Source organism: Tasmannia lanceolata, unplaced genomic scaffold (assembly GCF_043159265.1).
Source record: "Tasmannia lanceolata isolate RefF3 unplaced genomic scaffold, GAP_Taslan_0.1 ptg000037l, whole genome shotgun sequence".
NCBI classification, from domain to species: domain Eukaryota; kingdom Viridiplantae; phylum Streptophyta; class Magnoliopsida; order Canellales; family Winteraceae; genus Tasmannia; species Tasmannia lanceolata.
The window spans coordinates 31,992,441-32,019,237 of record NW_027518714.1 but is presented as its reverse complement, the minus strand read 5'-3'; the positions used below and the strand labels follow the sequence as shown (position 1 = coordinate 32,019,237).

General features: G+C 37.3%; 1 protein-coding gene and 1 pseudogene across 2 annotated transcripts; both read left to right on the top strand.

The window, feature by feature from the left end:
• The first annotated feature begins 7,588 nt into the window (after nt 1-7,588).
• On the top strand, nt 7,589-14,119 carry LOC143862272 (uncharacterized). Of its 2 annotated transcripts, XM_077373281.1 has the most exons (9): nt 7,589-8,014; nt 8,534-8,587; nt 8,949-9,022; nt 12,097-12,140; nt 12,262-12,441; nt 12,531-12,655; nt 13,038-13,127; nt 13,201-13,465; nt 13,564-14,119. In XM_077373281.1, the coding sequence occupies exons 1-9, from the start codon at nt 7,817-7,819 to the stop codon at nt 13,575-13,577; spliced, it is 1,044 nt and encodes a 347-aa protein (XP_077229396.1). In that variant the 5' UTR covers nt 7,589-7,816; the 3' UTR covers nt 13,578-14,119. The 2 variants fall into 2 exon arrangements, with proteins under 2 accessions (XP_077229396.1, XP_077229397.1); XM_077373282.1 differs by having other exon boundaries at nt 7,591-8,014; nt 12,268-12,441; nt 13,201-14,115.
• A 6,362-nt stretch (nt 14,120-20,481) lies between these two features.
• Nucleotides 20,482-25,948, top strand: LOC143861395 (secreted RxLR effector protein 161 pseudogene; annotated as a pseudogene).
• The last annotated feature ends 849 nt before the right edge of the window (nt 25,949-26,797 follow it).

Sequence of the window (26,797 nt, the reverse complement as noted above, 5' to 3'; positions counted from 1 at the left end):
CCGGCGAGTCCCCGGAGATTCCTTGGAGATTCCCAACTCCCCAACGATTCCTGGCGATTCCCCGGTGACTCCCTATCGAATCTCCGATGAGTCTCCGGCAACTTCACGGTTCTCGCTTCCGACCATTCCGGAGGCCTTCGATTCCCGCTTTCGATTCCCGTATCGATTCCTGCTCTGGCAACCTTGGTTTTCACTACCCTTCTCAATTTCTGTTGGAATAACCTTCTTGGCTAGGCTTGAAATAACATTCAGTGACAACATTAAGGGTAGGAAATAACTTCTTTCTTATAGTGCTCATTGGTATTAATTTGGAAGAAGTTACTACAGACTCTTGAACATCAAATTGTGTTGCAAGGAGCCTTGGGTCAAGACAATTCTGTCATGAATTCTTGAGGTTTATGGTTCTAGGGAGCTGTTCAGAAATATTTTGCCTTCAAGCTTTTACTATGATATCCCCTGCTTGTATACAGTCTCTCTGTCCAGAGGTGTAAATCTTTTGAAAACTTGATTGCTGAAGGAAGCGAATTTTGCTACTATTAGTGGAGCAATGATAGAATGAAGGGCACCCTTGCAAAAACCAGCTTCAAGGGCATCCCCATTTTTCAGTTTTCAGCAAAGTGCTTTTATTATGGCGCCGAAAAAAGTGGATGGTGCAGAAAAAAATGGATCCGGCTTTGACTTCGCTGACCAATTGGGGTGCCCTTGAAGCTGGTTTTTCCAAGGGAGCTCTTCATTCTATCATTCCTCTTATTTGTAATTCTCGATTACCTACGTATTACATGCCACTCTCTGAAAACAGAATCTGCTGTGCATGGTTACTGACAGCCACTTCACATGCTTACTGTTCGTCTGATAAAAGGATTGAATTGTTTACACTTTTTCGGTTTGTAAGCTGAAGTCATCATAGATTATTGCAATCAGTGTCTGAGCCACGTGACTTTCCACTTTAGTTGATCATTGGATACTTGAAAGAAGTTCCTTTGTTAATATTTTCAGCTACTAGTTCTTTCACCATGCACTTAATTGACCTAAGTCTGTGCGATCTCTTGTTTCAGCAGCTCCCGCAAAGATACCCTTCATCATGTTCTCCAATCGAAATCACCATCAACACCATGCGTTTCGTAATGGGTTTTCTTACCAGTTTTAATACGAGACACTCCCGGCTCTTCTTCCTCTTTCTACTTCAATACCTCTAAAACTGCCACAGATACCCTCTCTTCCTCAAAGCCATAGCTACAGTTCGAAAACCCACTTGCAGAAAGCCTCGTGGAAACAGAAGCCTTCTAGTGCTACTGCCTCCTCGGAAACACGTGTCTTAGTTTCTTCAGATCCTCCAGGTAAGAAGCTCCTAGTGTTCTTGTATACATTTCAAACGGTGTTATTCTCTTTAATGTTTTTATTGCATATGCGTTGGCTTTGGATTCTGATTTTTGGGTATAAAGTTATTGATCTTGCAGTTTTGATTGCTTTCAAAAGGTTCATTTTTGTGTTAATCTGTTGCTGAGGAAATAATATTTATTACTGGATGACAAGTGAATGACTATTTTTAGCAGAAAATAGACATACAACACACCTGATTCATTTCAAGGTTGCCCAACTACTTGATGAAAGAGAGTGCCTCTCTTTGTTCAAGAAATGAAATGAAGTTTCTTGGCTCTAATACAAAAATGACTTCAGTTCACAGACCTATACATAGGGCTGCAACTCGGGTCGGGCGGGTCGGGTTTTGGAGAACCCAACCCTACCCGAGAAATATCTCGGGTCGGGTCGGGTCGGGTTTTTTTTCGGAAAACCCACGATTCCCAAACCCGGCCCTACCCATGATAAATCTCGGGTCGGTTCGGGTCGGGTCGGATTTTTTCACGTTGACGCAAATTTTTAAAGAAAATTCTTGTTTGGCAAGGCAACTCAACTCATAGAAGCAGAAATTACACTCACATTACACTTGAATCAAACAATGATATAATTACACTCACATCACACTTGAATCAAACAATGTTGTAATTACAATCAAACAATGCTGAATCAAACACTTGAATCAACTCAACTCATAGAAGCATAAATTACACTCACATACAGTAACAGTGGGTGCGTGGGTTTTCACTTTTAACTTTGGGATAATTACATTTACACCCCCTCTAGTTTCTGACACATCCACTTCCACCCCTATAGTTTAAAACGTGACAAATACACCCCTGTAGTTTCAATTTGTTTAAGGTTTGCCCCCTCAGCTGAAGGTTCATCCATAGATTGAAGGGTTAGGATGATCCGATGGAGCTGATTTTTTGGGCACACCATATCTATGTCAGGACCCATCAAATGAATGCTTTGGATCATCCAAATAATGTGGGCCCTACCCGAATCCAAACACTACCAAAAAATCATCCAAATAATGTGGGCCCACATTGTTTGGATGATCCAAAGCGTTCATTTGATGGGTCCTGACATAGTTAGGGTGTGCCCAAAAAATCAGCTCCATCGGATCATCCTAACCCTTCAATCTATGGACGAACCTTCCGCTGAGGGGGCCTACCTTAAACAAATTGAAACTACAAGGGTGTATTTGTCACGTTTTAAACTATAGGGGTGGAAGTGGATGTGTCAGAAACTAGAGGGGTGTAAATATAATTATCCCTTTAACTTTTAACTAACAATAGAAAAAAATATACATACTATAACTTATGTAACTCGGGTCGGGCCCCTTCAAACCCGGCTCGACCCGAGATTCATGCGGGCTTTTGAATGCTGAACCCGGCTCGACCCGAAACCCATGAAACTTGAACCCGACCCAGGCTATTTTCGGGTCGGGTCGATGCGGGTCGGGTTTTACCTGGCTCGAGTTGCAGCCCTACCTATACATCTGATTTTGAAGGAAACCTATTTTTTGTTAGAATAATTATGGTATGGACTGAATTTCCATTACCAATATTAATATTTCTTAGTAATTCTATGGTACCAGTAAATCATTAGCTGCGAGATTTTCATGTTCATGATTCTATGAAAATTACTAGGCATTTTCTTATGTAGATTTTCATTAGTTTCTGCAGAGCATTCATTGTTAGTAGTTTTGACTTTTGAGTCCTACAGCTTCCATTGAATATATATATATATATATATATATATATGAGAAAACAGTCCTACACATATGTGTAGATAAGTTATCTACACACTAGCTTAAAATACAGTGGGGGCCACATTATTTGGGTGATCCAAACCATTCATTTTTAAGGCCCTCACGTAGATAGGGTGTCCACAAAAAATCAGATCCATAGGATCATCCAAACCATTCGAACTGTGGAGGCAAAAAATGGACTAATTGTGGAGGTAAAATGGATGTCTTTAAACCTTCACAAATTAGTCCTTTTTTTGCCTCCACAGTTCGAATGGTTTGGATGATCCTATGGATCTGATTTTTTGTGGACACCCTATCTACGTGAGGGCCTTTAAAATGGATGATCCTATGGATCTGATTTTTTGTAGACACCCTATCTATGTGAGGGCCTTTAAAATGGATGGCTTGGATCACCCAAACAATGTGGGCCCCCACTGTATTTTAAGCTAGTGTGTAGAGAACTCTCTACACATATGTGTAGGAACCGTTTTCTCTCTCTCTCTCTCTCTCTATATATATATATATATATATATATATATATATATATATATATATATGGAAATGAAGTATGTGCAGCTGCACAGATAAGCTAGCTGTGCATGGCTGCACAAACCATAGTGGGGGCTACATTTTTTGGGGGATCCAAAGTATTTATTTGGAAGGCCCTTCCATGGATAGGGTGTGTACCAAAAATCAGCCCTTTAGGATCATCCTAACCCTGCCATTTGTAGAGGGAAAATGGGCAGAAACAGTGTCTGTCCATTTTCCCCTCCAAGTTTGATTGGGTTAGGATGATACTATAGGGTTGATTTTTGGTACACACCCTATCCATGAAAGGGCCTTCCGAATGAATGCTTTGGATCCCCCAACAAATGTGGCCCACACTATGGTTTGTGCAGCCATGCCCAGATAGCTTATCTGTGCAGCTGCACATACTTCATTTCCTTTATATATACACACTAGTAAAAAACCCCGTGCGATGCACGAGCCAACAAAGAACTGTACGGACCACATCATAGGTTGATCCAAACCGTCCATGTGATGGAACACAACAGAAATAGGTTGTGCCCGTAAAATCATTTCCATAGGCTGATCCTAGCCCTCCAATTTATAGAGGTTTCCATAATATGTTGTGCCTCTTAAGGTGCTAGGAATTCGTCAATATTTTGAAAGGCATATGTAACATATGTACCCAATCCGTAATTTTGCAAAGTGACTGTCCACTTTTTTTTATTACAAACGCATAAAGGAGGGGGGTAGGATTGAAATTATGTGCCTTTAATGGGTGCCTTTGTTAAAAAGCATAAAGGAAGGAGGGTAGGATTGAAAATATGTGGGTTGAATGGGTGCCTTTGTTAAAAAAAAGTAAAAAAAAAGTGATGTGTAATTCTATTAGAATTTTGGGAGAAATTCAAATAATTCTCTGCTTTTCTCTTCTGCTATATAGTATATAAATATAACTTCTCTCAATTTTTCATATTTGATCAGCTCCCGAGGGATTACCGCAGGAAACCGGTTCACCAATTAGAAAGGATGAAAGGCGAATGGAGATGTAGATAAGTGCCGAAACCCAGCTAGTAATTCATAGGCACTGGGGGTAGCCAGGAGACCAGATTCCGGTGTCCTAGATAGGTCTTTGATTCCTCTCCTTGCTAACCATTTCGTAGTTCAATTTGAGCCCTCCCAATGAATTTTCCATTATGACATTGACATCTCTCCTCATCCATTGAAGGAAATTAGAAGGATAATCAAGAAGAAACTTGTACAAGACAAAAGGGATGTTCTCTTCGAGGCTTTGTCAACTCAGTTTATTGGGTTTTGCTCTTAGATTCCCTAATTTTGCTTAATTCATCTGTCCAGTTCATAAACATCACTTCATTTAAGCTTTGTATTATGCTCTTACAAGTCATTTCAATCTATAAGACTACTTTTTTCTTGCTTCACTAAGTTGCAATCTAAAGTCTGAACAGCTTGGGGGAAAGGAAAAGCAAACTCACCAACCGCAAGAGAATGAAGTGTGGCAGGAAGTGAGTAGAAAGAAGTACTTCCCCACTCCTCAACAAGATTCCTCCCTAAATAGTGGGGACAAAACATTAAGAAAAAACCTAATCTCTCTCCCTCTTTATTAGTTACGTTTTAAAGAGAAAGTTGGAGAGGATTTTGATGCATGGCCTATCCATAGCAACCAATTAAATCTCCTATAATCTCTGCCTCTTTATTTTTTACGTTTAAAGAGAAAGTGGAAGAAGATTTTGACGCATGGACTACCCATAGCAACCAATTAAATCTCCTATAATCTCTCTCCCTCTTTATTTGTTATGTTTTAAAAAGAACGATTTCTTAGTCTTTATCCATGGTACATGACTACATGTATGTTACTTCCAAACATATTTTAGAGAAAATTTTCATTCCCAAAAAATCTGCCTGCAGCTATGTACTTTTGGGTTTATCTTTTATACCTCCCTCTAAATGTGAAGAGACCCTCTCCCTCATCCCTTCAACTCCACCCAATTTCCATCAATATTCAGTTAACAATAAGAACCATAAATCGAAGCGACGTTAGTTCGTATTCCTCTTCCTTTTAACATTTTCGCTTTGATTTTTTCCATTAATATGCGTGTTTTTCTGCTTTTAGGGTTTATCGTTTTGCCTTTGATTCTTTATTTCCTGATTAACTGGTCGTTTAGGAAAAGCAATGGCTCTTGAGCTAACCAGGTATTCTTCTTACTTTTTGTTTCCTTTTTTTATCCTTCTTTGCAAATTTTGGGTGTTATGGAAGTGTTGTTTAAAGGTTTTATTCATCTCTTATATGTATACTACTTTTTTTTGTGGAGCTCAATATTTTCTGTTTTTCTTTCTTTCATGGTTTCCTATGTTTTTGTAATGGGGCTTTCTTTTTATTTTATATATTTTCAAATATCCAGGTTACTCAATGAAAAATGCCTTTTAAGAGTTGCAACAGAGATTATGGATTCTTTGAAGAGGATCAATCTAATCGAAGTGATAGAGTTGGATTTGCAAGAAGTGGAGAAAGTGATCTTTTATCACGCAAAAAATAAGGCATGGGTACTTCAAGAAGCATTACATGCTTTCACTAATTGCTCCACTATGAATGTAGGTCCAACATTAATATTGTTTTGTGTGTGTTCTGTGTGTGCTAATAGCCTAATACACTTCTTATTCTGGCCTACCATGTAGGTAGGCATTATTCTTTTGCAAACTCTAAATTCGTTGTTGTTTGTGTTTGAGGATGATGGGATTGCTGAAATCAAACAAGGTTTCAAATGTGAGGATGAACAGTAATACCAATCCTTTAATTTTTTTCTCTTCTCCGAATGATTATAAGAGTAGGACACTTTTCTGTTATTTCCCCCTCTGTGTCATTTTAGTCATTTCAGCTCATATTTTCCTACCTATGAGGTACATAGTTTTTCCAGTTTGTGTTTTTTATCCATTTCTTTTTCTTTTCTTTTGGTTATCTTATTCCTTTGCCACGCTGGAGTTCTGCTTCAATTGAACATGATACAAACCTCCATTCTTTTTATCAAGATATTATTAGGGCGATGATATTTCACCCCCTCAGCACGCATTCGCCCCCCTTATAACGTGAACAGCGGGCGACTTTAATGCTTTTTAACATCAAATCACGTTAAAAGGGGGACGAATGCGTACTGCAGGGGGTGAAAATACCATCGCCCTATTAATAATGTGTTCTTTTTCATTGGGTTTGATGACTTTCCAGGAACTGTAATGGCTAATCTATTTTTTTCTAGGAACTGTAATGGCCAATCATCTTCTTCTTTTTTATCATTTCTTTTGCACTTGGGACATATGACTTTCTGATGATGCCTTTTTTCCTAAACTTCCTAGGCATTGAGAATCATTTTTCATTAATTTTTCTTTTCTAATAATTTTTCATTTAATTTTTCACATGTTTTATACATAAAAATTGAAGTTGGTAGCCCCATGCCTCTCAATTTCTCGGTTGTTTCAAAAAAGTTAAAAACTAAGATTTTGAATGGTGGTTTATTCATAAGCAAAGGTGAGCTCTTTTGTTTTTCTTTATTGATGTTGGTATGAGTTGCTTCATCAACTTTTCAATATGCTTCCCACGTATTTTTATGAATCATTTTTTGTTTTGGCCGCCCCGTGCAACATACGGGTCTGGAACTAGCGTCACCTAATGATGAGCTGTAAGATCAACATACTCCCTCTGGTAAAAGTGACCAGTTGCTTAGTCGTTTTGTTGCTTAGTCGTTTTTAAAAGTGTACAAGTCGTGCGTGATGATAAATTCGCTCCCGCTGTAGGATAATTTGCACCACTCATAATGTGATTTGACGTCAAAAAGCGTCAAAAGTCTGCGACAATTCACTTGTACGGGGTGCGAATTATCTTAAAGTGGGTGCGAATTTATCATCATCCCAAATCATTTATCAACAAAAGAAAGGTGTGCGAATATAAAAAACAGAGGCATACGGTTATTACATTACCGTTGTCCAGGGGCGCGTTTTCAGGATTTCAGAATAGGAAACTCTCCCTTATACTTTCCTATTTCGTGCTCTCACTGTTGTGGGTATTGAGAAACAGAAATATCCCTGTAAAACCCTAGAATTCGGATTCTCCTGCAAAACCCTAGAATTCTGACTCTCCTGCAAAACCCTAGAATCCCATCCCATCTCTCTCTCTCTCTCTCGCATTTTGTAATGGCGCCCTTTGGATTGTCAGTACCTCGAGTTTCTGCCGAGGTTAAGAAGAAGATGGAGAAAAAATCCCAAATAAGGGAGAAGAACGATAAGAATGAGGGCCTCTTTTCATTCCCGTTGAGGGTCTACCGTGTCTCCTCCATGTCAAAGCAACAACGTCTGGAGATGGCCAATCAGCTAAAATCAGAGCTACAACAGGTGAGATCCCTCATTACGGACCTCAATGTTCTTCAAAAACCCAAAAAGAGAAAGGCGAATTCCAACGAAAGCACTGCTCTAAAGAAGAAGAAACCCAATTCCAATGACACAAAGGATTTCAAACAAAAAAAGCTTCCTACATTGTCTAAAATAACAGAAACCCAAATCAGAAACAAAGGATCCCTCCCCCCGTTTCCATTAAAGCCCAAGAGGGCAATGCCGAAAATGCCTTCTAATATTTGCAGTTTCAGGGGCAAAATGGTGAACAAGGAGGATATTCCTCCTGGGTTTGAAAATATAAAACCCATGGTGAACAAGGATGATTGTCCTCCTGGGTTTGAAAACGTAAGACCCGCAACTTCGGTCGTAGTGCAGACCAAGTTGAGGACTGCCCGGAGGGTAGAGGGTAAGAACTTCGTTTCTTGGCCGTGGCCGATGCTATCCATGCTTCCATTTTTTTTATGATGAATTGTCCATTGTTTGTGAACTACTGGTGGTGACTTTTAATTTTTTTTTCAGGGAAATTCAGGAGTTCAAATGCCTCTTCTCAGGGTTCTAATTCACCATCTAGTGGTGGGTCCTCTTAATTCTCTTGGCTTTTCTTAATCTTGATTTGGGTGGTCACTTCGTTCTTAGACAGAATCATCACCCAAATGCTATTGATTATACTATTTTTGTTTGTCATGGATACTCTGGATGTCATTGATCTATGAGAAATACTATATAAAAATTTCCTAATCAGATGCAATCATGAATTTTTTAAGTCAATTGTTTCCATAATAGTACTTTGTGATTTCTACTTTTCCCCTCTTCTGCTTAGTGTTGTTGCTCAATTTCTTTCTAGGATTAGTCTCTTATAGGGAGAAGTTGGCTGAACCTATTATTATGTTATGCTCATTGACAAGAAACTCAATTATGAGCTTTTCAATTGCAGTGTTGGAGATCGTATGCTCGTCTGGTGAAGAATCCGATAGAGCTAACTCATTTTCTGCTACAACAGTTACTAAGGTGAGATTAAGCATTCTTTTTCTTTAATTGTTGCAAAATAGAACTCTTGTTACATAAATGCTTGCTCACACAAGAAATTGTATCATTTATTTGTACATGTGTTCCATCATAATTGTAGGCACTGATTTGGTATTGGGTTGTTAATCTTTTAGAAACATCATTAACATCAGCATCAAAGATATTTCTAATCAAGCAACCTGTATCAAGGCTTCAAGTGTCAAATCCTTTTTATTGGTACCGTTGGGCCGGGTGACAACATAATGTATTTTGGATTCAACCCAGTCAGCGCTTGGTAGCTAGTAGCTATGCATTTGGAATCCTTTACTGGTCTCCCATTATGGCTATTCTACTAGGGTCATACATGTAATTTTAATTTTAATTTTAATTTTAAAACAACTTCCTACAAATGTTAAAACAATGTTACATTTTTATTAATTGCCTGTTGATTACGCATTGAGGTGCTTTCTATATACTTATATACTTTCCACAACTTCGGTTCATTGATTCACTCTACTCTTATCATAATTTAACGGGTTGGGAGGAAACTTTCATAACGCAGGCCTTCTTTCTTTTTAAATGTAAAACTAAGTAATTTTTTTTTTATATGAAGATAGGAATGAGATGTGGAGAGCTTAGTGAGATCTTTGTATAGAAAGGTAGGTCATTGATAGATCATTGAAGAAAGATAGATCATTGACAGATGGGAGTTTCCTGAGGGTGAGTTCATCCTAAAAAAAACCCTGAGGGTGATATCCTTGTGACGCAAAACTCCAAGTAATGCCAGCCAGCCTTGGTTTTCAACTTTTCTATTTGCAAGCTTAGGATTCCATTACGGTTATGTCGCGAGAATTCTTCTAAACAAGTGAAGTGCTAGTGATAGACAAGATCTGTCTTCTGACCATAATACTAAAACCCGAATTGACTTGACATGCTATTAATGAAAGATTGCTTGCCATTGAGCCCACGACCTCCCTATGTTTCTTTTATGTATTTAAACATAAGAAACATGGTTATATCTGTTAAATCTCTAAGCATTAGTAATTTAGTTTGATAATGTGCTTGATATTTTCTAATCTCTCAACCCCCACTAGTTCAAGATCACTTGACTCAGCCCACTTTTGAGTCGTGTCTTATTTTCGAGTTTTTGAACTTTTGAGTCGTGTCTCAACTTCCACAGAATCATGTATTCAAGTGCGAAAGTTTTAGATTTCTATTCCTAGTTTATTTATGAATCTTACATGATGATAATTTAGATTTACCATTTGTTTTAATTTCTAACCGGGATCAGTTTTGGTAAAATGAAACATTAAATTTATATTACATGTCAAAGTTCTCCTCATATACCAGCTATAACTCTTATTATATTCTTTTACAATTAATTAAAATGTAAAACCAAATCCCCAAATCCATTTTTTTTATAATTTTTTCCTGAGTCCTGCAATCCAAACCTATGTCGGATCTTGGCACTGGTAACCTTATTTAAAGACATTACTGATGCAAGGAATTGTGTATCCCTTATTCATGATTCTATTTCATTACTATGGGTTCCCTAGATTTATGAATAATAATATTTGCTGCGTTTTTGGCTGCTCAGATCTCGTCCAATAAATTGTTTTCCGTTTGATTTTTTTTTCAAAAGATTGTGATGTGGCATGTGAAAGCGTGTCCTGCCTACTAGATTCAAATTTAAGTGTTTTTGCAAAAGAAGTCTTCTAATTTGCTTTATTTGAAAAAAGTTTCCTTCTTTTTTTTTTTGAAAATTTGCAAATAGTCATCACATTTGAGTGAATTTTGCAAATCTGGTCATGCTATAATTTTGTGACCGAAACACCCATGTAGGTTTTCTTGATTTGTGAATCGGCCAAAATATCCATGTACGTGAAGAGACGCAAATTACCTTGTAAAAAGACCAAAATACCCATGACACTCTACGATATGTTTTGGTAGGGTGGGTCCCCTCAACTCAACTCAAACCATGCATAGGGTGGGGCTCACCCTTTTGCACCTCATGTTTTGATGGGACGGGGCCCACCAATTTATTACCCGTATTTCGATGGGAGCCTCACAGTTTTTTTTTTTTTTTTTTTTTTTTTAATCTTTTTACAAGGTAATTTTCATCTTTTCACATATATGGATATTTTGGTCTTTTTACGAGTTAAACAATCTTCCATGGGTATTTTGGTCACAAATTTATGGCACGATCTGATTTGCAAAATTCCCTGAAAAGTGATGACTTGATTTGCAAATTGCCAAACTGGAAGACTCTTTTTCAAATAAAGCAAAGTAGAAGATTTCTTTTGCAAAAAAAACCCTTAAATTTAGGCTACTGATTTTGGCACTACCATGTTTTGATCATTGCACTAACTCAACTTTTCTTTTATTGTGTTAATAGCTGTCAAGGGTTATTACAGTGCCCAAAATGCTCCCAGAAGGTAATTAAAAAGGAAAGACAAGTTGAGTTTGTGGAATTAGTAAAACGTGGCAGTGTCAATATCATGACCCTAAATTCATTTATTTTATCCCCTATAACATGCTTAGAGGCTGTTGATCTGTTTTACATCTTCTGTATTATTGGAGTAGCAGCATGGAATTTGAATAAGCAAGGTCATGAATCCAAATGGGGACATCCTATTACTTCAGATAATCGTAATATGACTACTTATTTTTCTTACTCAAACTGTCACCTTCCGTTGATAGTAGCTTTCTAAATTCAGTCGTTATTAGTTTTGCCAAATAGTCCGGGTTTTTATGGAGCCGGGACCTTTAGGAAGTGCTAATTAATTAAACTGAACGTATATGATTTGCAGATTATCTTTCCAAAAGTGCTTTTCAATCTGAAATTATCTATTTTTTTGCTATTGCTCACTTAGTCACAAGAAGACAAGCTGCAGCTTTGAATCAGATTGAAAGAAATGTAAGTTCGGTGCACTTTTTAGGGAAAGGAAAATTGTTTGGACTTGTTGGTTGTTAGTTTGGTGAATTCTCCAGTAAGCATGTCAAATGGTTTCATTTTTATTTACTTCTGCAGGATTTTCAAATGACTTAGTTGACAGTAAATGCCATTCTGCCTTCAGGTCTGCCTTGAGGTCTGATCTAACCAATGATAATTATTATGGTGGTAAGGACTTTTCTTTTTCCTTTAATTTTTTTATTCTTCTCCGATTGACAAATTGCCAAATTAATTTGTAAGAGAAGTTTTAGATTATGTGCTTTGCTTACCTGCTACAAACTATTGCTAGGTACAGATGCTTTCATGCACCGTCTTTCCCCGAGAATTCATAATCATGTGTCTTCACCGCATAGCCATTCTGTTGATGCCATTATTAAAGCTAAAAAAGCAACACCCAAACACAATATAAGGTGGGATATGGAAAAACAAAGTTGCAAGCTAGGGGAATTTGAACAACCGCAAAGGGAGGGTAAGATATTTTCGATGTTAGTTTGTATCTATTTCATCCTTCTTTGGTAGAAGTATTATACTGTGTGCTCTTATGGTTATGGATGTTAGAAATGGCCCAACTGCTAGAAAAAGCCAAATTGGCCGAGGCCAAGAATGAACAGAAGTTGCTAAATGCAGAATCCCTAATTGAAAGGAAGCTTGATAGGAATGCTACAAGCCTGGCTCTGACAGAGGTAAGTGTATATAGTTTGGGATTTCCTATTCATGTAATGTTATCACAATCTTGGGGTGCTTAGTGTTAAAGTATAAATGATTAAAGTATTAAACAGCGCCTTCTCCAACAGCTTTGAGCTTTTGGAGTAATTGGTCGTTTGACATGGCATCAGAGCAAAGGTCCTGAGTTCAAACCTCCTTGTTGGCCAAAAAATCCACATGCAATGGACAAACCCAAAAGAGGGGCCGCATGTGCCACATGTAGGCCAGCCCTAAAAAAGAGGGGCCACATGTGAGGGGGAGTGTTAAAAGTATAAAAGATTAAATAACACCTTCTCCAACAGCTTAAGCTTTTGTAGTAATTTGTCGTTTGACACTTAGTTACTTGTTGTGTTCTTTCAGATCCAGAAGACAATCTCAATGTCTTCAACAATTGAAATGAAGCCAAAAAGGGAATTTGAGAGAGAAGCTGCACGCCTTGCCCTGCAGAAGGTAAGTGTAGTTGTGCATTGCCTATACATGTTAAAATATTGGGACCCTTAGTTACTAGTTGAATGATTTGCAGATGGAAGACACCGTTTCATTATATGACGACGACCAATTTCTCAAGGATCTTGAGATGCTTGGTATTGTTCAGTATACTCCCACTCCCAGCTCGTTGGCCAGCGAGATGAATTGTTTCATTTCCCATAATGATCTTGGATTGTTTAAACCTAGCGAAAGAAATCCATTGGAACAACTTGGGCTATACATGAAAATAGAAGACAACGATTGCTATGAAGACGAAAGAGAGGAAGGTGAGATCTATTATGATGATGACAGAGAGGAAGGTGAGATCTACTAATGGGCTCAAATTTATTGGACTTATTGGTGAGTTGGGCTGACTATTTGTAATAAAAGAGAATTTTGGCATAATTCTGTTGGACAGAAGCTTCATTTTGAGTGAACTTCTGCATCGAAGCTACATTTTGAGTGAACCAACATTTTTTCTGGTGAATTTCAAGTTTTGGAAGTTTTGATGTTAGAATCCATATATTCAGTTGGAGTTGGAAGTGCCAGTAACTGCTTTCCTTTTTGCTTGCATTGAATGGAGTTTGGTCGATGGAAAAAGTCTGATCTACTGTCTGCATATTTTTACCTTGAAATTTTTTGGACTGAGAACAGAAAGTGATTGAGGCGAAGGCATTGCTCTCTTTATTTTCTTTGGAACTTCTATGGCATCCAAGAAATAACTACACACAGAATTTATACATCGCAATTTTGGATACTATACTTTTGTACAGATGTATAAACAGAATTTGTATGTACCAATTTTGAATACTATACTTTTGTACACTTATGTGAATCCAGAGAAAACCCTGTATTTGATTTATTGTATACTATGTGAATCAAGAGAAAACACTGTATATCATCCTTCTCTTTTCCCCTTTTACATGGAAGAAGATTAAGAGCTGAGAAAAGTTTACATTGTCTGAAAAGAAAATTGTTATAATCATTTATGTTAATCCTACAACATCTTGTGTTCATGTTTTGAAGGTTTAAAGAAACATTGTGATAAAACAGAGGTGGTTTTTTTTTCCTCCATTGCATTGGATGTTTGTGCTTTGTAGCTTTTAACAAATGCTTTCATACAGCCACCCCCAACCAAACTGCACCTCATGAACACATGGGTATTTCTTAGAATATTACACTCATTGATCTTCATTCTTCAGCAGGTCTATTTTCTGTTTCATGAACTGAAATTCAATTGATCTCACTGAATTTTTTTTTGGGGGTGTTTTGTTGCTGCATCACACTACTAATGAACAACTTTTTAGATCCCATGCACACCTTAAGGCCTTGTTTGGATTGCAGGAAAATTTAGAGGAAGAATTTTTCCGAATTTTTTGTTTTGTTTTGGGGGTGTTTTGTTGCTGCATCACACTACTAATGAACAACTTTTTAGATCCCATGCACACCTTAAGGCCTTGTTTGGATTGCAGAAAAATTTAGAGGAAGAATTTTTCCGAATTTTTTTTTGTTTCTACAATTTAGTGGGAAATGATAAGTTTTGGGGATATCATGATCAATTAAAGGTCATTGTAAATAACCAAAATACCCTTATCTCATAGAAAAAAAAAAGAAAATGCATTTATTTCCGGAAAAATCACAACAATAACCTTATAAAGAAGTAGAAAAAGGGAAATGATAAATTCGCACCCCCTATAGCATAATTCGCACCCCCTTTTAATGTGAATTGACGTTGAAAAGCGTTAAAGTCTACCCCAATTTACGTCAAAAGGGGTGCGAATCATCCTACAGGGGGTGTGAATATATCATCGCCCTCCAAAAAATGTTAAAAAGTCAAAAATCCTAAAATAGCCTTATGTCATTGAAATGAAATGCCCTTATGTAATAAAAAATGACCAAAATAGCCTTATATCATGAAAAATGGCCAAAATATCCTTATCACATAAAAAATAACAAAAAGGGAAAGAATAATGCTAGGGAAACCAAGAGTAGGACCTAAAAGGGGTCCAAACAAATTGTTTCACGCCAGAACATCACTAGTGACATGAGCAATCCCTTAAGTTTAGGAAAATATAAAACAAAACAAAACAAAACGTACAAGTTATTTGTAGAAAACATGGTATATTCTCATTCCATTTGATCTTTCTTTAACACATGGCATATTCTCATTCCAGGTCACATTTCAGGTTGTACTCTAGGTCTCTGTTACGAACCTGAATCAGTTCGCAACTGATTTGATCTTCTTAGAGGGAAGATCAGCCTCTTGACCCACTTCGAGGGAAGGGTCGTTCCTCCTTTTCTGTGCAAAAACACAATTTGGGGATAAAACTCTTCATTCCTCAAGAAAAGGCTACATACAAGTTATTTGTAGAAAATACATAATCTAGACAATCGACTCCTACACATCACAAACAACTACAAAGCAAATCCAACCAATTTAAAAATCTAAACTAATTTATTCCAGCCCAAGTGGGACCCATAGAGGCACGTAACATTCCTCCCCTCTTGGAATCAACCTTGTCCCCAAGGTTGGAGAATAATCGCGGATCAATGGGTGAAAAATCAGATCTTGCACATTTTCTGAAAGTCTTTTTCTGTCTTCCTCCTTTACTTCTTCTCTGTCTTGCGATATGTCATCATTTTGCATGTCATCGCCAATGGTCGCAACAGCTCCATCTTCAAACGGTTCTTACCGTATTGTTCATCAAAGCTCCTTCGTTGTGTCTTTTTGGCCTTTTTGGAATGATTGGAACGTTGACGCACGGATGGCTGGGGGTGAAGATCTTTTCGATGACGTTTGATAGTGTGACAAGAACCTAGCTGCATTCCACAAACCGTCGATGTCCTTCCATCATTTCCAAAACGAGTGCTCTGATCTTCTCAAGATCTCCACATATGGATTCCCAAAACTCCGAAGGCGTTGCCATGACTCAAGATCGACGGCTCTGATACCACTTGTTACGAATCCGAATCGGTTCGCAAATGATTTGATCTTCTTAGAGGGAAAATCAGCCTCTTGACCCACTTCGAGGGAAGGGTCGTTCCTCCTTTACTGTGCAAAACACAGTTTGGGGATAAATTTCTTCATTCCTCAAGAAAGGCTAAGTACAAGGTATTTGAAGAAAATACATAATCTAGATAATCCTTTGCTTTAAGACTCCTTTGTTGACTTTTTATGTGAAAAAAGTCTTTTTGTAATTCAAACTTACAATGGGGTGTTTTTAGTCTTTATATGTATGCTTTTGGGCTTCCCTCCAAAAAGACTAAAGTCCTGAGAAAACTTTAGTCCTAGATGGGAAGTGTGAGAGGATGAGAGTGGCCATATATATACTTTCACTCTCTTAACCTTGTGAATAAGCAAGAGGTCATGGGGATCCTACGCGCACGGATCGCCCACTTGGGTCCGGTGGGCTTTTGATCTTACCACACACGCGTGCCGCCCGGCCCGGCGCGGCTCGGCCGGCAGCGCGCGTGGACCTTAGGCTTTTCTTTTTATTTATTTATTTTTCCTTTTAACGGTCAAGAATTTATTTAATTTTGTTTTAACTCTTTTTTCTTTTTTTTACCGTTTGAGATTCCTTAATCGTGGTTTAGTGACCGTTTGGAAAACGTCTCTCACGCACTAAAAGAGTGCGACGTTTCACCCTAACGTGTCGATTAACTTTCTATTTAAATCGGTTTTAGAGAAAACAGAAATATATCCTTGACGGATTCTTCTTCTGCTCTTTCTCTTCTCTGGTTTTCTGCTCAAGGCTTTTGGCAAATGTAAGCGAGTTCTTAGGCATCCGGGCTGCGTGAGTGCACACCCCTGGAGCGAGAGTTGTTGTATCCTGGAGGCATACGCCGAGACGCCCATCTGCACCGTTGATTCGTCATAGTGGGGGCGAGATTTGCCTTAAGGACAACGAAGATTCTTCGTGCCTCAACTCGATAAGTGATCTAACGATTTCTTTTTCCTTTACAGATTATTATTGCAGAAAATAGTATTATTGATCTCTGTCTTCAAGTTGCGAGATTAATTTGTTATAAGGTATTCTCGAATCCTGAATTACAGATTTGCACATCAATTTTCTAACAATCTTAAGGCAAACCTTCGATCTGTGATCTGTAATTTTTGAGATTTCGATTATTGAAAATTAATCATCATGGCTTCTCAAACCGAAAGACCGGAGAAATTTGACGGATCAGATTTCGGTAGATGGCAGGAAAAATTGCGATTCTTTCTGACTTTTCTAAACCTAGACTATATCTTGAATGATCCTGACTAATTACCTGATGAGGAAGAACCTGCTAGAACTCATCTCACTGAGAAAAGAAAAAGAGATAACTATCTCTGTAAAGGTCATATACTGAGTTGTCTCAGTAATCAATTGTTAGATGTATTTTTTAGAATTGAGTTTGCAAAAGTATTCTGGGAAACTCTAGAAAAGAAATACCAAGTCGAAGCAGCGGGTTCTAAGAAACATCTAATTGGAAAATATTTTCGATATCAGATGGTAGATGGAAAATCCATTATGGATCAAGTGAATGAGATCCAGGTGATTGTTTCTGACATTCTTGCTAGAGGAATCAAAATAGAAGATCAGATACAAATTGGTGCAATTATTGAAAAACTACCACCCTCATAGGAGAAATTCCAAGACACATTATTGCATGACAGAAATGATTTTTCTCTTCAAGACTTGTTTGTTTATCTTAGAACTGAAGATGAAAATCGTTTCAGAAAACAGAAATCTAAGGCATATGAGTTTAACTCTAAGGCAAATCTCACTGAATCTTCATCTGGAAAGAAAACTTCTTATAAACCTGCATCTGGATCAGGAAAAGGTCATTTCAAGAAAAATAATAAGGATTTCAAGAAAAAGAAGGGTAACTGCTTTGTATGTGGGAAAGCAGGTCACTATGCTAAAAACTGTCGGAAAAATGATAAGAAGAAAAACCCTCAAGGAAACAATGCGCCTCAGGCTAATGTGGCTGAAGATCAATATCTATCGGCCGTAGTATCTGAAGTGAACCTGGTTAGTAATGTGAATGACTGGTGGGTGGACACTGGTGCCACCAGACACATCTGTAGTGACAGAAGTGTATTTTCTTCCTACAAGCTTGTAGGGGATGGAGAGCAGCTTTTCATGGAAAACTCGTCCTCATCTGTTGTGACGGGTAAAGGAATAGTGCTGTTGAAGCTTACATCTGGAAAAGTTCTGAAGCTCTGTGATGTCCTTCATGTACCAGATATAAGAAAGAATCTAGTGTTTGGGTCACTTCTGATCAAGAAATGTTTTAAACTGGTTTTTGAGGCTGATAAATTTGTAATCACTAAAAGTGGTGAATTTGTGGGAAAGGGTTACTCTAGTGAAGGTTTATTCAAACTGAATGTAACTGAGAACATTATGAATAAAGCTTCATCTTCTTCTGCTTATATTACTGATTCTTCTTGTTTATGGCATGGTAGACTAGGTCATGTTAACTATGCATCTTTAAAGAAAATGATGACCATAGGTTTAATTCCTAAAAGTGATCAAGTAGTAGAGAAATGTGAAGTATGTGTGCAATCAAAGTACTCTAAGAAGCCTTTTCACAAAGTAGAAGAAAGAAAAACAGAACTATTAAATTTAATTCACAGTGATGTATGTGACTTAAACAATGTTTTATCTAGAGGAGGTAAAAGATATTTTATTACATTTATAGATGATTTCTGTAGATATTGTACTGTTTATCTTATTAGAAATAAAGATGAATCTTTTGATAAATTCATTACATATAAAACTGAAGTAGAAAATCAGTTAGAAAAGAAGATAAAAATTTTAAGATCTGATAGAGGTGGTGAATACACTTCTAATGCTTTTAGTGAATTTTGTGAAAACCAAGGCATAATACATCAAGTTACTGCACCATACTCTCCATAGCAAAATGGATTTGCTGAACGTAAAAACAGAACTCTAATGAACATGGTAAATTCTATGTTAGGAAGTTCAGGATTACCTCAAAATTTATGGGGAGAGGCTCTTCTCTCTGCTTGTTATATTCTGAACAAGATAACTTTTAAAGATTCTGACAAAACTCCTTACGAGTTATGGAAGAATAGAAAACCTCATTTTAAATACCTTAAAGTGTGGGGGTGCTTAGCTAAAGTTAGGATTCCAGATCCTAAGAGTACTAAGTTAGGTCCTAAGACTGTTGATTGTGCATTCATTGGATATGCACAAAACAGTAGTGCATATAGGTTCTTGATTTATAGGTCAGATCATGTTGACATGCAGCCTAACACCATAATAGAATCCAGAGATGCTGAATTCTTTGAAACCTTATTCCCTTATAAGACTAGTCTAAGTGAGAACACAATTAAAAGACCATTTGAATCTATAGATAAAGACCATCTAGTGTCTGAAGAATCAGTAGAGCCTAGAAGAAGTAAAAGGGCAAGAGTAGAGAAAAACTTTGGTCCAGAGTTCATTGCCTATCTTCTAGAAGGAGATCCAAAGACATATAAAGATGCAATCTACCTTCCAGATTCTTCATTCTGGAAAGAAGCTGTCAAGAGTGAAATAGACTCCATTTTGAGTAATGGGACATGAATCTTGGCAGATCAGCCTCCTGGTTGCAAACCTATTGGTTGCAAGTGGATCTTTAGGAAGAAATTAAAAACTGATGGGACTATAGATAAATATAAAGCTAGATTAGTAGCTAAAGGGTTCAAGCAAAAAGAAGGAATAGACTTCTTTGACACCTATTAATTGCCATAGCTGCAATCTATAACCTGGAAATCCATTAAATGGATGTTAAAACTGCATTTCTGAATGGTGAATTAGATGAGGAGATCTATATGGATCAACCTGAAGGCTTTGTAATCCAAGGCCAAGAGCAAAAGGTGTGTAAACTTATAAAATCTCTATATGGTTTGAAACAAGCCCCAAAACAATGGCATGAGAAGTTTCATAGTGTGATGCTATCAAATGGATTCATAATAAATGAATCAGATAAGTGTGTATACAACAAATTTAGTGGGGATAGTGGTGTTATTGTTTGTCTGTATGTAGATGATATGTTAATCATCGGAACAGACATTAGTGTAATTAAAGGCACTAAAAAATTTTTATCAAATAATTTTGATATGAAAGATCTGGGAAAGGCAGATGTAATCCTGGGTATCAAAATTAAAAGAAACCCAGAAGAAATAATTCTATCTCAGTCTCATTATGTAGAAAAAATTCTTAGAAGGTTTAATCAATTTAATTGTAAACCTGTGGCTACCTCATATGATTCTAGTATAAGATTATGTAAGAATAAAGGAAGTGGAGTAAATCCACTTGAATACTCTAGAGTTATAGGGAGTCTAATGTATTTGATGAACTGCACTAGGCCAGACATAGCCTATGCCAGACTCAGTAGCTATACCAGTAATCTTGGTAGTGATCACTGGGAAGCTCTAATTAGAGTTTTGAAATATCTTAAAGGAACCATAGACTATGGTTTGCATTTCACTAAATATCCTGTTGTACTAGAAGGGTATAGCGATGCAAATTGGGTATCTGGATTTGAGACCAAATCAAGGAGTGGATATGTTTTCACTCTAGGAAGTACAGCAGTGTCTTGGAAATCAACCAAGCAAACGTGTATAGCCAGATCGACTATGGAGTCTGAGTTTATTGCTTTAGAGAAAGCAAGTGAGGAAGCTGAATGGCTTAGAAACCTTCTGACTGATATTGCATTTTGGAATAAGCCAGTACCGGGTATTACAATCCACTGTGATTGTCAAGCTGCTATTGAAAGAGCAGGTAATAATGTATATAATGGTAAATCCCGACACATTCGTCGGAGGCATAACTCCATAAGACAGTTGTTAAAGAATGGAGTGATAACCATTGATTATGTAAGATCAAGTGATAATATATCAGATTGTCTTACAAAAGGACTAAATAAAAATTTAGTCATGAGCACATCGAGGGGGATGGGGCTGAAGCCCACTGTTTAGATCACCTATAACAGGAACCCAACCTATCTGACTGGAGATCCCAAGAAGTAGGTTCAATGGGAAAAACAAGTTATTTGAGTGATCTGTTTTGCACCAAGTTGTATGTGAATTAAGTTCACTAAGCCTATCCCTATGATGTGGGTGCAACCTGTAACAAAAAGAGGATGAGTTGTAGGACTCTTAATGTTATCTATAGCTGACTAGCTGACTAGCTGATTGTCAGTGGGGTGCGTAGTTACAGGGCACTCCTGATAGATACACCTATATGAGTGTGGAAGTGTGGCCGCTTCCTATGAGAATGGACTAATTTCTCTAGAGCGCTCATGAAAACAGGACATAGCACATGGCCGAAAAGTGCAACACCGTATGAACTTGCTTATGCCTTCTGTGTTGTGTGTGTGGTATGTTGTCTCAGTTTATTACTAAAAGTGCTTGGTTCAAGACGTATGTTCACCAAGTACTTGATAAACTCGATATATCTACACTAAGTAAAGGTTCAAGTCCAAAAGACACCTCTACTGATGCATAACACATCTTGCCTTGATCAAATCTATTTACATTTATGATTTATTTATTTCTTGTAATTTTGAATTAGTGGGGGATTGTTGACTTTTTATGTGAAAAAAGTCTTTTTGTAAATCAAACTTACAATGGGGTGTTTTTAGTCTTTATATGTATGCTTTTGGGCTTCCCTCCAAAAAGACTAAAGTCATGAGAAAACTTTAGTCCTAGATGGGAAGTGTGAGAGGATGAGAGTGGCCATATATATACTTTCACTCTCTTAACCTTGTGAATAAGTAAGAGGTCATGGGGATCCTACGCGCACGGATCGCCCACTTGGGTCCGGTGGGCTTTTGATCTTACCACACACGCGCGCCGCTCGGCCCAGCGCGGCTCGGCCGGCCGCGCGCGTGGACCTAAGGCTTTTCTTTTTATTTATATATTTTTCCTTTTAACAGTCAAGAATTTATTTAATTTTGTTTTAACTCTTCTTTTTTTTACCGTTTGAGATTCCTTAATCGTGGTTTAGTGACCGTTTGGAAAACGTCTCTCACGCACTAAAAGAGTGTGACGTTTCACCCTAACGTGTCGATTAACTTTCTATTTAAATCGGTTTTAGAGAAAACAGAAAGATATCCTTGACGGATTCTTCTTCTGCTCTTTCTCTTCTCTGGTTTTCTCTCTGGTTTTCTGCTCAAGGCTTTTGGCAAATATAAGCGAGTTCTTAGGCATCCGGGCTGCGTGAGTGCACACCCCTGGAGCGAGAGTTGTTGTATCCTGGAGGCATACGCCGAGACGCCCATCTGCACCGTTGATTCGTCATAGTGGGGGCGAGATTTGCCTTAAGGACAGCGAAGATTCTTCGTGCCTCAACTCGATAAGTGATCTAACGATTTCTTTTTCCTTTACAAATTATTATTGTAGAAAATAGTATTATTGATCTCTGTCTTCAAGTTGTGAGATTAATTTGTTATAAGGTATTCTCCAATCTTAAATTACAGATTTGCACATCAATTTTTCTAACATCATACACATCACAAACAACTACAAAGCAAATCCAACCAACTAAAAAATCTAAAATAATTTATTCCAGCCCAAGTGGGACCCATAGAGGCACCTAACAGTCTCCATATCATTTTTCCAAAGGAAAATGACAAATGCACCCCTTTTCATTACTTGGGACACCCAGCTACAGTGTATCTATGACTGCAAAGGGGCTATTGTACTTCCCATTTGAAGGAATGAAGTGCCTGATTGCCACGTACAATGCAGCTGGGTGTCTCAAATGATGAAAAGGGGTGCACTTATCATTTCCCTCCCAAAAATTGTCCTTATTTTATAGAAAATAACCAAGATGCCCTTACCCATAGAAAATGACCAAAACAGGCAAGTACAATGTAGCCCACCAACATGAATCATCTAAATCATTCATTTATTGGTTCTTTGTGCCCTTATCTCATTTTTACAACATCCTTAGGCCCTATTTGTTTTGGATTTTAAGTACCGATTGAAATCCAAAACTAATTATTGGATTCAAATTTACGTTTAATTTTGACTCTAATAATCAGATTTGAACTCACAATCGATTCTCAAAATCCAAGACATAGAGGACCTTTTAATATTGTACATACAACGTATGCATTTACTTGTGCATATTTGGGAAATGTTATATTGGCCCTATTTTCTTCTCCGAGCCACCTCCTTCCAGTGTAAAAAATGTAGTCATAAATACACTAGATAGCCGTGTTCTTGGGGCGGGGGCGCTATATTATTTCCATACGTTACTTTTTTAAAGCAGAAGGGTCAACATGGTTTGATGATTTGAATCATTCATTTGCCGCATTAATTTTCTAGACTTTTCCCAAATTCCTCTTTTCTAATGTTTGATTACTCATGAAAAATAAATAGCTACTTGAACCACCACAGTTGAAGGAAAAAATAAATTGCTACTTGAACGACCTCTAAATTATTGAAATTAAAAGGATTTCAAGAAAAAAAATTTCATGGAGAAATATTTTTCCTGCTATCCAAGCAGGGCAGTATCTGATTCTCCAACACTAGGAGATATGACCGTTGCTTAATTCCCAAAACTCAGTTTAGTTAGTTAAATCCGTTTTAGGTGTCCAAACTCGCCTAACAAGTCACCATCAAAGATACGAATCTTACAAGCATGGTTTCAAATTTCGGTCAAAATCTATCAAAATCCATTAAAAAAATATTTTATCTCATATGAAATTTAACCTGAAATTACAGTAATTTCTGCCAAAATTTTGGAAAAAAAAAAAAAAAAAACGAAATTGAGATTTTTGGGTGAAATTCCTTAAGGCCACGTTTGGATACCCGCAAGATTTACATTTGGATATCTCACATTTGCAGTTGAGATTTGGAACTTAATCAGATCCTTAGATTTCCAAATTGGCTACAAATGTGAAAAAAATCCAATTTTCAAATATGCTCTGCAAGACAGTATTTGGAAATCAATAATTGTGGAAATTACCTTTCACCCTCGCTGCTCCACAACCTTGCTACACCAACAGCCAGATGTCCCTACCTCTCTCCTGTTAGAGGAATTAGGTCAAGCAAGAGGTTGCTTGAAGCATTACACCCAAGGTATCTAATTTGGAATACCAAGTTTGTTGCCTCCAGCCCCTATATATATTAGATACACTAGGGTTTTAATAGGTTAGTGGGCTCTAGCCCAAATAGGCCAACTACACCGGTCCATTATCTTATTGGGCTTATATTAGAACATACATGTGTTATATTATATACTCAACAATCTCCTCCTATGTTCTACATATAACACAATCCAATAGATAGATAATGTAATGTTCAAAACAAAATATTGAATCATCCACATCACCATATGGTCTATATCATAAAAGATCTGTAATCCAACTGAAAACATGAATCATTTTATGAAAAACCAAGAGTTTTAGATATATAATAAGCTAAACTCAACCAAAAGGTAGTTTCACATATAAGTGAACCTCACCGATCTTAGAGAAATTCATTCATGGGGTATGATTCTCATCGAGATCCAAAATAAAGTTCCACAAAAAAGTGAACTCGATACATACTGAAATGAAAGCATAGTCTTTATGACTTTAGAAGATTTACTCATCAAGTAAGTCATCCTCATCAAAGTCCAAATCAAGACAAGCACCTCCTTTTTCGCCAATCTCTGTGAATTATCAAATATGGATTTCATAAAAATGAATCCCATAAAAATGAATCCAACCAATATTATAAACATGAAAGTATCTAGTTCTACCTAAAGAAGAACTTAGTACAATTTCATAATTCACGAAAGTATCTAGTTCTACCTGAAGAAGAACTTAGTACAATTTTAAAATGGCTGAAAAAGTATCAGTATCACTCTCACCATAAGCATCATTGTCAAGTTTCAATAAAGAACAAGACCTAAATAGCTTCTTTTGCAAAGAACTATTACTAATTGTCAAGTTTCAATAAAGAACAAGACCAAATAGTTTCTTTTGCAAAGAATCATTTCATATTTCTTTTTGGAATGTTACAATCATCTTATCCATATTTGAGTTAAGATGTATCATCAAGTTTGGAATGTACAACATTTCCCAAAAAGGACATGTCATCAAATGTGGAATGACATACAACAACTGTAATCATCGAAACATATCAAGTGCCTATCTTGGCCAAGAGAGGGAGATTCAAAAAATTCAAAATAACATGGATGTAGGTTAAGACATGTCTACATGGTCTTTAACCTCATCTCCCCCGCAATTTTGAATATTCGATCTTCAGTTAGTCCCTTTTGTGAGAGCATCGACCATATTATCCTTCGATCTCACATCAATCAGAGTGCCAAACTCATTTGCTCATCCATTCTTTATGAGTTATGGCTTATGTGATAGAGTACCCAAGGGTTATGGTGAGGACTATGTGACCTACAATATGGAGAATAATCCATCATCCTGTTAGGAAGTGGTGAGATCTAGGGACTCTATATTATGGGCAGAAGCCATTCATGATGGAATGAGCTCTCTGTTGGTTATCTAACTTGGTAGCTAGTCGATTTGCCAATGAGGCTAAGACTATGGGTTGTAAGTAGATATTTGTTTGTATGTGATTCTACAAAGCTCGTATGGATGTTAAGCTCTAACAATCCTTGTATTGGTCTTAATCAAGCACTTAAATTGTAACATCAGACAATTGACAAAGTAGTAAAGAGCTTTGGGTTTTCTGATCAATTACTCGGATAAATGCCTTTACTATCGTTTTGTGTTGAATTATGTTATGATTATTTGCTTGTATGTAGATGTTGCTTCTTGTTTTCAATATCTTTATGTGATGCGTAATAGAATTCGACATGAAAAGACCTGGGTGTTGTTAACACCATTCTTGGTATGAAAGTAAGTTTTTGAAAGGCAAGGAATCATCCTTGGCCTAGCCCATTATATGAAAAACTACTTTCCTTTTGAGGATGTAGTGAGTACAAACCGATTGAGACACCATTTTAATTATACCAAAAAGCTGATCTCTAAGGAAAAGACAGTGTGAATCAGTTAGATTATTCTAAACTGATTGGTAGTCTCATGTATGATTTGTGTTGCACTAGGCCAGACATAGCCTTTATAGTTGGCATGCTGAGTCGTTTTACTAGCAATCCTGGCCATGAGCATAGAAATGCCCTTATGAGGCCGCTGAGATACCTTTCGTGTACTCAAGAGTATGCTCATAACTATGGTGGCCATCCACTTATCGTGGAAGAATATTTTGATGCATCATGGGGATCAGAATTCGGGGACAACAACTCTACTGATATTGTGTGGAAGTCGAATTGGAACTTTATACTCTAGCTTCAGTTGCAAATGAAAGCAGATGAGATAAAGATTCTGATTATGGTTATGGACATTCCACTGACCCAGTTAAGGATTAGTTCCTTATGTGTCTTCTGTGGTAATCAAGGTACAACAATGGTTGTGAAGAACTCACTCTTTAATGGTAAGATGAGACATCTTAGGCTGAAACATGCCATATGCTGAATTATCTCAAGAACACGGGATTATCACTTTAATTGATACGAAATCGAAGGATAATAGGCAGAAGGTCTCGCAAAGGGACTGAACAAAGATGCTTCAAGATTGTTAGAGGAATGAGGTCAAGCAAGAGGTTGCTTGAAGCATTACACCCAAGGTAT